Source organism: Branchiostoma lanceolatum, chromosome 8 (genome assembly GCF_035083965.1).
Source record: "Branchiostoma lanceolatum isolate klBraLanc5 chromosome 8, klBraLanc5.hap2, whole genome shotgun sequence".
Classification (NCBI taxonomy): Eukaryota; Metazoa; Chordata; class Leptocardii; order Amphioxiformes; family Branchiostomatidae; genus Branchiostoma; species Branchiostoma lanceolatum.
Window position 1 is genome coordinate 3,976,799 of NC_089729.1, and position 10,803 is coordinate 3,987,601.

At 42.1% G+C, this 10,803-nt stretch overlaps 2 protein-coding genes across 2 annotated transcripts; one reads left to right on the forward strand and one right to left on the reverse strand.

The window, feature by feature from the left end:
- Positions 1-1,302: 1,302 nt before the first annotated feature.
- On the reverse strand, positions 1,303-5,410 carry LOC136440310 (small ribosomal subunit protein uS2-like). The gene is made up of 6 exons (XM_066436270.1): positions 5,279-5,410; positions 4,041-4,204; positions 3,526-3,644; positions 3,042-3,287; positions 2,322-2,561; positions 1,303-1,591 (listed from the first exon to the last, which is right to left on the reverse strand). Exons 2-6 carry the CDS (start codon positions 4,171-4,173, stop codon positions 1,397-1,399), a joined length of 933 nt encoding a protein of 310 aa, XP_066292367.1. The 5' UTR covers positions 4,174-4,204; positions 5,279-5,410; the 3' UTR covers positions 1,303-1,396.
- A 3-nt stretch (positions 5,411-5,413) lies between these two features.
- LOC136440311 (protein N-terminal asparagine amidohydrolase-like) lies at positions 5,414-9,932 on the forward strand. The gene is made up of 10 exons (XM_066436271.1): positions 5,414-5,509; positions 5,925-6,027; positions 6,260-6,325; positions 6,798-6,906; positions 7,357-7,430; positions 7,998-8,051; positions 8,347-8,400; positions 8,689-8,789; positions 9,072-9,185; positions 9,429-9,932. Exons 1-10 carry the CDS (start codon positions 5,429-5,431, stop codon positions 9,600-9,602), a joined length of 930 nt encoding a protein of 309 aa, XP_066292368.1. The 5' UTR covers positions 5,414-5,428; the 3' UTR covers positions 9,603-9,932.
- Positions 9,933-10,803: the final 871 nt, after the last annotated feature.

The window sequence follows — 10,803 nt, forward strand, 5'->3', positions numbered from 1 at the left end:
GATGACATTAAAAATTACATAAGCTTGAGTGATGTATTGAGATTTTCAAAAAAATTGGGCATAGGTTCCCCGGCTGGCCCCTATCCGGGGGCCACGGTGCCTCAAGTTCAACAAGTTGAAAAATACACAATGGTATTTTTTTACTTGGAACAAGGCAAGTAATGATTCACATATCCTGGAATGATAAATAAATAGATAACTCTGTTACTTAGCTATTGGTTTCATGACCAAAACAAATTAAGTCCAATTCCATGATTTTAAACTTCACTGCTGGCATTAAGTTCAACCCTAAAAACATTTTTAATGGCATTTTTTTTTTCATTCCCACCCGCTGTCTACAAACAATCAAAAATGCTTTAATATTCTAACGTTGAAATTCTTGCTCAATAGTATCAAAAATGATCTGTTTGTGCCAGCCCAGTCAAATATCTAGTCCAAATTTCGCGCGTCAGGACCGCGCGGCGCGACCATCCAATCACAGGGCCACCTCCATCGGGAAAAGGAGCGCCGCCTCGCCGGTGTGCATGATATAAACATGTCGATCACATCAAAACGTAGCCCTGTTTCTTGCCGTCATTTTGACACCAAGAACCAGAAGAAGAAAAATTAAGGTGGTAATTTTTATCATCAAAGAGTTCGTTACAATCGAATTTTAATGCTCAAAAAATTAATTTTCCCTTTGTTCCAGGTACCAATTTAAAGCTCGTAATCGGCTCATTCTGCTGCGGTCTAAGACGCAGGCGGAAGTGAAATTGGCCATGTTTTGAATAGCAGCGCGCGCTACGCCGCGCCGTTTTCATCGGTTAATATCTGGCGTTTGAAACATTTTACAAGATAAACAAACACATCACGAGAAAGAGAAAGTTATATTCTTTATTTTCATGGGTGACTTTGCCTGTAGAAACGAATAGTTTTTGTATCGCGGGTGTAGGAAGATGGTAGAAAATTTACCGATCGCCATGCGGTAGTTAGCCGATTTTCGCGGTAGCGTCGTTGGAATACCTACTTGGAACGGACATTTTTTGTACCGCGGGTGTGGGAACAAGATGGAAAATTCACCGGCGATTTTCGCGGTAGCTTTTGAATACCTAATGTTTATTTTTCAGCTTACCGCTTAGTTCTGCACCTATTATCTAGGTGCAGGTCTTAATTTTTGATAGTCGCACCGTGCGACCGTGATTTTAAATCTAGTCGCATTCTCAAAAAACTGGTCGCATACATATTGTGTGCGAGTCGCACTCACGAGCGCTGCCTTATTATATAAACCATAGTGCTTTAGAAAACAAACAACACATATAGATAGTGGTTTCTTGACAGGTTCTTTTATTTCTGTGTATTTTTGCCTGGGTGGCAATGTTACATCTTAGCCCTCAGTGTGGGCGTGTTTGGACGTGGTCTAGCTCCAGTCCTGTGTGGTGGGAGCTCCGCCCCAGTCGGCAGGTGTTGCAGCCGGTGCGGCTGGGGGTGGTGCAGGTGTGGCTCCCCAGTCCTCTGTAGGTGCAGCCCAGTCTGTCGGTGCAGCTGGCATGGTGAACTCTCCGGTCTGCACGGCAGCCCCTGGTGCCGGCCCTGCAGCCATCTCTGCACTCCACTGTGGAAAAGTACAGGAAGTCCAGTTAGGCCACACCAATTTATTTTCTTGGTTAACGGAATAAAAAAAAAATAAATAAAAAAAATGCTACATTGGAAAAACAACATGACAACAGAATCTCAGAGGAATGTTTTTAGTTTGGTGCACTCAGTATCGGAGTGAACAGGGTCAGGTGCCAGTTTTCACCCCAACCTTCTGTTTTCATATTTTTTTTGGCAGAAATTAAGAATAAAAATCTGATAACCAAGAAATTAAATTGGTGTGGCCTTAGGGATGAAAAAAGGGTGGCAGGGATGGTGATGAAAACAAGGTTCTCCATTCTACCCTTAAAACTTTCTTGTACAATTATTTATATTTGCCAATATCTGACCGAAGCAGAATACTTTCCTATTTTCAATTTAATCCAATACCAAACTTTGCTTTATGGGCTAAACCTCAGATGAAGAAATGCTCGCTTGTTCAAGAAAAATCTGCAACTTAGCCTTTGACAGGCTCCAGAGGCGGCTGGGAAGAGTAGAAATTGGCCAAATAGACAGAAAAACATGCAAGATGAGTCTGCTATAGGGGTACAGTTGGCTAGGATGGCATATTGAATGAATGAATGAATGAATGAATGATTTATTGCCTATCTCCATAGCCGACTCCCTTAGCATACTATTCACTCTATTTGGCCAATTTCTACTATTTTTTCAGCCATCCCAGAGCCTGATAAGGGCCACTGCTAACTCACGTCAGTGATTTCTGGCTGGACCTGCTCAGTCTGCTGGGTCCAGTCAGGCTGGTAGGGTGTCTGGGCCTCGGCAGCAGCCTTCTCCGCAGCGGCCTGCTCCTCCTTCTCCAACTCCTCAGGATCACGGTAGAAGTACAGATCCACCATGGTGTCCCAGGGCACCTCACGAGAGATGGTGCCGCGCAGACGCAGGATCTCACGGGCCAACATCCACACCATCAGGCCCACCGAGTGAACACCCTACAGAGGGTCACACGGAATAATACAATCTAGCTTTTCTTTCAAATTTTGTTTTCTGTTTTAGTCTTAAATCTTACTGATTTTCTACTACTTTAAATGTCTTTGTTACGGGTCCTTTTCTATGTACACTGGCAAAAGGGACCTGATGGATTGAATATATGCAAGAGTTCAGAAAGGTATTTTCAAAGGGTCTATACACAATTTTGACAATGTTAGAGTCTTGTACACAAGTATATGTATCATCATCATCATCATCAGGAATACCCCCAGATGACCCCGCGACGGGCAAAGTAGGGGGAGGAGGTCCCAGGCTAAGGCGGGCAGGCCTCCAGCCCGACACGGTATGACTCAACAGGTGTCTGGTAGGTATCTGTCCGAGCGTTAAGTGTTTGAAATTTAAGGTGGTGAGTCCCCCGGGTGCGCCCCTGAGCTGGTTTTAGTAGATTGTCAGCGTTTATATGGTATCATGCCCGTCCTTACCTTGTTGTTGCAAGGGATTGCGATGTCCACATAGCGGAGGGGGGAGTCCGTGTTACAGAAGGCGATGACGGGGATGTTGACGTACGACGCCTCAGTGACGGGCTGGTGGTCCATACGGGGGTCCAGAACGATGAGAAGACGAGGCTCGCGGAAAGCAGCCTGGATCTGATTGGTGAAGGTACCAGGGGTGAAGCGGCCAGCGATGGGCGTGGCACCGGTGTGGGCAGCAAACTTCAGAATAGCTCGCTGGAACAAAAGAGCACAAAACCCTGTTTTCAGTTAAGTGACATGTATCAGCCAAAAACAACATATCCTAGCGTAAAGAATCAAACTAAAATTTGGGTCAGACAGTACAAAAACACGTCTGTGACTCTCATAGTCAGTCAAGATGTTAGGGATGTAGCATCATTCCCACCAGTCAACACAGAGGCATGCTGTACTGAGGAAAGGATCAGGTTCAAATCTATGTCTCCGAGGACCTCACCTGTCCGTAGGGCTTGCAGGAGATGATGGCCACATCTGCAGGGTTCTCAATGGCAGCCACAGCACGAGCCGCCAGCAGGAGCTTCTCCCACGTCTTCTTCAGGTTGATGATGTGAACACCTTAGAGGGCAGACGGTAAAATTAACCTTACTGTTGGATGTACATGTATGTTGTAGAAAGAGAAGTGGCATTTTTCAGCGTAACTTCGCAGTAATCCACAGTTATGTCACCCCTTGTGCAATACATTCTTTTGTAATCTGAAGATGACTACATTCATTCTCTTTCCCTTAGAGGTACTGTATATGTAACTATGATGATGATGATGATATGTATTTTGATGTTGTAGTGGTCTCAGTAGATAAAATATCATCCAAGAGCTCTGCTCTATGAGGATTGGCTCTAATCTTGGAACTCATCACTGACCAAACACAACACTTTTTATACTTGGGACATGTTTCAAACTGACTGAAACAGCCTGATATTTGCACAGTGTTTGTAAAAGGTGTTGAGATGTACCATCAGCCTTGCGCTTGAAGACGTACTGCTCCATCTGGAAGTCCACATTGCTGGCCCCCAGGTGGGTGGCACAGGCCAGGAACTTCGTCACATCCTCCTCCTTAAGAGCGAGAGCGTCCAAACCTCCGGACATGGTGAGCTGTCAGAAATCAAGGGTTGACAACCTGGAGAGACATGAAGCATTTCATATTTATAGTTCTCTCTTTATAATTTACAAAAGTATGCATTTTTCATCTCACACAGATGCACTAGTTGCAACTTGAAACTTGATCTTATTTCTCTAACGATTGAATCAGTACTTCATTTCATAATTTATGTCTATAACTATAAGCTAATTCGGAGTTGCTAATACGCATGTGCAGTTTCAAAGGTGAAGGCCCCCGGCTTGTAAACAGTGCTCGTCTCCTTATTGTCTAGATTTGCATAACAATTCCCAGATGGGGTTTGTTCACGTCTAGGGGGCCTTCACCTTTGACACTGCACATGCGTAGTAGCAACTCCAAACTAGCTTATTATAAGTTGTAGTGGTCTCAGGAGATAATATTTCATCCAAGAGCTTCGCTCTATGAGGATTGGCTCTAATCTTGGAACTCATCACAGACCAAACACAACGCTGTATCTATACAGGGCGGACTTGTTTCCCCAGCCTAAGTAACTTAGTATGATATATAATGTCGATGTAAAGTTTGTGTGTAAGGGCCAATCGATCATGATACTGCTACCTCATATGTATATGTATATGTACTGGCCGACAGGGCCTTCCAAGGAAAATAAAGGTTTACTACTACTACTACTACTACTACCTCCATTTGTTTGGCACGCAATGCGGAGTTACTAGAATTTTTTTTGGTATAGGTAAAGTTTGCATGGAAAGAAGTTGTCTTCTACTTTGACGCACCACTGTGCTGTGCAACCTGATTTGAGTTCTTCGGCCTCAAACTTTACCTAAACCGAAAAATGTTAATACGCAACTCATACGGACTTGAATATACGCACAAGTGTGAACGGGCCCTAACGGTACACGTGGTAAAAAATGCCCCCCTCCCCTACCCCATGGTATGGCGCGCTCCGGCCACATGGTCGCACAACTATGCGATTTTCTGACACAATAACCATTCAGATCGGGACGAAAATACATCTACGTATTTCAGCATATGTTATGCACGGACGGGTATGTCGAAAACGCCAATGCATGGGGTAAAATGTGCGGAATTTGTGTGAATTTCAGAGCGACTCACTTCTACAACGCCAATGGAGATTTGTCCCAGGGAAAAAGGAAGAGCCTGGGTCACGTGGTTCTAACTACAAATCTCCCGGATGTTGACTTTTCACCTCTGACCTACAGGATGTTGACTTTTCACCTCTGACCTCTATGACATCTTCAGAAAATGCCGCTTGTTGTGGATGACACCCCTGTAGGGCATGTGGACAGCGTGAAGAGCTTGCTGAGCAGGTTTCCACACTTCAAGGTTTGCGAAATATGTTGTTAGTAACTTACAAAACATGCGCAAAGCTGCAAAGACAGGGAGCAGTTCGTCATGTCAAGGAGGTTTAAACCTCCTTGGTCATGTGTATAATTTTTCACCTCCCCGTTACGTTGTAAGTTCCTGATCCTGTTGCTCCAGGAACTAAAGGATCCTAAAGTGGATTTTTAAAGATGAGACTTTGAAGACATGGTTACAGAAAGATATATGAACCTAAAAAGTAGTCATGTTGGAGATGTTCAGGTAAATCAAGGATTAAACCTCCTTGGGTAAATTATGTAGGAAAATAAAAATAGAATCGTTGAAGAGGTTTAAATCATGCAAATCACTCTGCCCTTTTGATGGATACATTGACTTTCACTTTCTTTTTCACTTTCTAAGTTGTTGCTGACTGTTTCAGGAGTCGGCAGCTGACCTGTGCAGGCAGGCTGTCAGGACCCTCGGCACAGATGGTGTCCTGTATGTCAACCAGAGAGAGTACGCAGCAACAGGGCCATCTGATGGTATATGTGTGCACAAATGTTTACTTCACTTAATGATAAGATCCTTATAGTATCTGCATTGCAAATTATGATTGCTTGAAGCATTTCTGTTTCACTAAGATGGGAATAGCAAGGAAGACAGGCAAAGTTTCAGAGAAATATGCCAGAAAATACATAGATTGATGTGAAATTTTTTGGCCTTTCCAAAAAAGGAATGACTCCAAGATCATCAACTGTCTTCCTCTCCTTTCAGATGTTGTACAGTTTTTAGGTTCAGAAGATGCCACAACATGTCACATAGCTGTCCTCAGACACACAGGTAAGGGTATACAGATTTCAGGTGTCTGTTATGGCCTCAGGAAGAAGCCATTATTTCTTCTACTTGTCTTTACTGGCAAGATCCTTATCAATAGTGTGTGATTTTGGTGTCAAGGTATATGTACTATGGTGATACTTGTATATGGACTGTTACTAACTGAAGAAAAGTGATACGTATATCCTGCATGTCATATTATCATTTTTTATGCAATATTACCTAAGATTAAACTTTTCATGCAACACTGTAAAGAAATTTGGACTTACCAAAATTTTTCGGTTGACTCCGTCAACTCTGTTCACGGAACGACCCGTCTACTGCTGGAACGTGACGTCAGAGACACGTGACCGCAGTATGCAAGTTATTACAATGGCTTATATTGCACACTGTATTGAATCACTTATCATGGGTAAATGACAGAGGCTTCCAGTAATGATATTGTTCTTACCTACATGTATATCTCTCTCTCCCATAGGTTGTGGTGTGACCTGTGTGGCACACTTTGATGGAGCTGGCACCAGGGGAGGGATCAGGGACATGATGGGGAATGTGGGGGAGCTCACTCACAACTGCACAGAGGGAAGGTGGGATTTTTACAAATTTGTCTTCAATTGAGGAATGGACTAGGACTGAGAAATGAATTGAGAAATGGAATGGACTACTAAAACAGTGTTGCATAAGTTTGAACATTTATAAATCAGTCAGTTAGAGCAATTGAGGTTTTGGTTAGAGCTTATTAATATTATTTGATGTGCCTGTATATGTGCATTTATATAAGCCTCTGATGCAGACCCTCCCGGCTGTTTTCGTTTCTCAAGTTACAGTTTTGTAAAAGTATGAAAACTGTAACTTGAAAAAGAAAACAGCCGGGAGGAGTCTGCATTGGAGGCTACATTTATATAGTATATTTGGCATCAGTTACATGTATGTAAACTGCCAGACTGTTGGTTATGTGGATATGTGAGTATCATGATTATCAATCCTTATTGTAGAGTCTATGCAAACTTTTAATGGTCACTTTTATCTCTACACAGGTTGGAGCTGCATCTAGTGGGTGGGTTCTGTGATGACAGATGCATGTCAGAACAGCTTACGATGGAGCTGATAGGTAAGTACATCACAGTCATTGCAATGCTGCATTGTTTGTTTGTATTGCATGCCCGGTAAACCGCATGAAGGCGTAACACACCAGGTTTGTACTGAAGCGTACAAGTTGCATATCCAGACGGATTTACACACACACCGGGAAGGACCCCTGCTCTTTTCGATAAGTGTGTTGGGTTCTTTAACATGCTTGAGGTGTGGCTCTCCTCAAACACGGGACCTCCATTTAACATCATATCGGAGGGACGTCCCTAATCGAAGCTAGGTACTCATTTTCACCTAAGTTAAGTGGGGAAAGTCATGTAAAGTGCCTTTCCCAAGGGCACAACGTCAACGGGACAAATCAGGGAACCCCGGATTTGAACCCGGTATCTCTGGGTTCTGGGGCCAAACACCCTGCCACTGCGCCACCGCGACGCCAGCATTGCCTGCTCTGAAACAATTCATAGACTCTAGCTATATATGTTTTTTTTTTAAATTTGTAAACATTTACAAAGCTATATATGTTTTTTTTTAATTTGTAAACATTTACAAAGCTGATCATTAATGGTTGTGTCCTCATCTTCCCCAGAGGAGTTTAACAGAGTAAAAGACAACATTCACCTTCAGACAGCCTGTGTCTCAGGTAGGCTTCAGTTTTACACACATGTATTGTTACATTTTATCATTAGGAAAAGAGATCCCTGTGGCATAAATTGTTGTGATACATGTTCTTGTAATCATCTGTGATGGAATTGTATATTACGTATACCTCCACTTGTATACCTTTTTTCCCAGATTTTTATCTTTAAGGCCAAACATGGAAGTAGTGATATTAATGATGCATCTGTATGGGTAGTAATTCAATGTAACTGTCTATATATCATATCTCATATGATTGTGCAGATGGCACTTCAGTAATTTTACTTTTTCCAATCTAGAGCTGAATGATGTGGTGAGAGGCCAAGTCCACTGGCCAATCATTTATGGTGTTGGTAAGTTTCCATACATAGCTACATACAGCCTCTAAGATGTATGATTAAGGAACACAAACTTAACAATAAATACCCAGATATATTGCACAAATAGGGGATTATTTGTAACAAGCTGTCTAAATGGTCTACAGCCGTGAATTACTAACTGTTAATACATACCACTTAGGCAATTATTTCTTCACTGCTTGAATTTAGTGCTATGGGTTCATATCTACTGTATAGAAATCAGGTTCAGCCTATCCCTTTGATCAGTGATATTGTTGTTATAAAAACTGAGTGTTTTTTCAGCTGTGGATGTCAGAAGTGGTGAGATATTTCCAGCCAAGTTCACAGACAAAGGACCAGACCAGGCCCTGAGACATGCTAGGAACTACACAGGAAAGCATGAGGTGAGGTATTCACCATTACATACTGATTAATGCATTTTCTAAGCACTCGTAGAATCCACTATTAAAAGTTGCATCTAAGTATGTGTTGAAACAATACTTTTTTTGCATGGTGTGCTCTTACACAATGTACCTTTAGCAAACAGTAGGCCGCTATATGTTCCAAACTGGCAATATATTTTTGTGCTGGCCTTTGGTCTCCTCAAAGAATGTTGCAGACTGATGCATCCATACAACCTGCTTTGGATAGCCTGACAATTGACAGTCAGGTGTAATTCATTACAGATGCTGAACATCTATGACCCCATGAAGCGAGAGTTGAACATAGGACCGTTCCACTACGAACTGTTCCATGATGCAGACAGATGGCTAGAGCAACCTGACCGCATCATTCTCAAGGTAACCTGGAGATTTCAACCAAACAAAAAGTACATGCTAATGCCCTCTTTATCTCACAATATCATTTAGTCCAAATGTCTTGATAAGGAATAATGGATTAAAACAAAATGTGTATATCAAGCTCATGTACAGCATTTTCTCATGAATTGATTAGTGTGGATGCCTAATGTTAGACCTGCTGTCAAATTTTAGATACTTGTTGACAAACAGTGTTTGATGTATTTTCTGTTGGTTTCTCTCCAGTATTTGTCCACATCACCACTGGTAGAACCTCCAGGCTTTGTGGAGAACACTAGAGCAGCCCTGAAGTTCCTGTTAGAACACCCCCACCCTGGGGAGACTGTCTTCCCCAGGGGGAGGGGCAAGGTGTACAGGAGGAACACTGCCGGACAGTGGGAGCTAGCAGAAGACTCATAAATCCTGATCTGTACTCTTACAACTTTGTATTTGTTGAGATCAAAAATGCTGGCATTTTGAGGGTATAGTCTGTTATTAAGATTTGATTGTTGGAAAAATATGGTGTGTGGAACACCTTTTGGCCTTTAAAAGAACAGTGTTTCATCCCCACAGAGTTTGGTAGAAAAATGTGAGAGATGTTGGATTAGTACCACTGTGTCAAGATTTCTCTTTGATTTTAAAATATTATTATTCTCTACAGATTGGGAAAAGAACATGTATGATATTCGATCTGAATGATTATTGTGTCTTATTCTGTATGTACACACATAAAGCTATTAAAGTGTCCAACATTTCTAAAATTGTTTTCATTTTCTCTCTCTTCAGTATTTTATCCATTGTATATAAACAAATTATGGTTAATTCCTTTAGTTTTGACAACTGATTCCGGTGGCAGACATCAACACACGAAAGGCATCTTCGGACACAACAGCAGCACATCATCACAACAGAACAGGACTTTTACACGTTTGAAATTAACCAGATAGAGAAACTTCGAGTAAACGTTGAATCTGTACGGCACAACTTAAAAAAAGTGGTACTTAAGTTGTTGTAAAAGGCTTCGTTTAACTGTTTGTGCCAAAATATGAGCATTTAGGGGTTGATACATATCCTGAATGGTAATGTCTATTAACATAATTCTGTCAGGTCACATGTATCCACAACCCGGGGTCTAATGCACCGTCGCTGCATGTCTAAACTGCACACCCGGTACGCGGTGGGTCCTGCAATAGAGCTCTCTCAAACACACTGTTTTTCGAAGTGATAAAGTGGTAACGGAGATATGATTGATCAAATTCAAGTTGCCAAATATTTTGTGCTGCATGCGGTACTGTGTTATGCTTAAGGGCATTTGTACATCCAGTTGACCAACTTAGCTAAAGTTTATCCTTGACCCCGACAATGGAAAGACCGACGTGGCGCGGACACTCGATTTTTCAGGTCATCTATGTTGTGCTAGCTAGGGTCACATTTCCAGTTTTCTGGAACGAAAAGAACGACATAAAAGACAATAAAAGACATAAACGTAAAAATGATTATTCATAAGCATGTTCTGTGTATATTTCTTGATATGAATATTCATTCTAAGTTCCCGCAAACAGCCCGGCCGGGCCCCGGTATGGAAATGTGGCCCTAGCATTACTTAGTGTTTGCGGGGTGT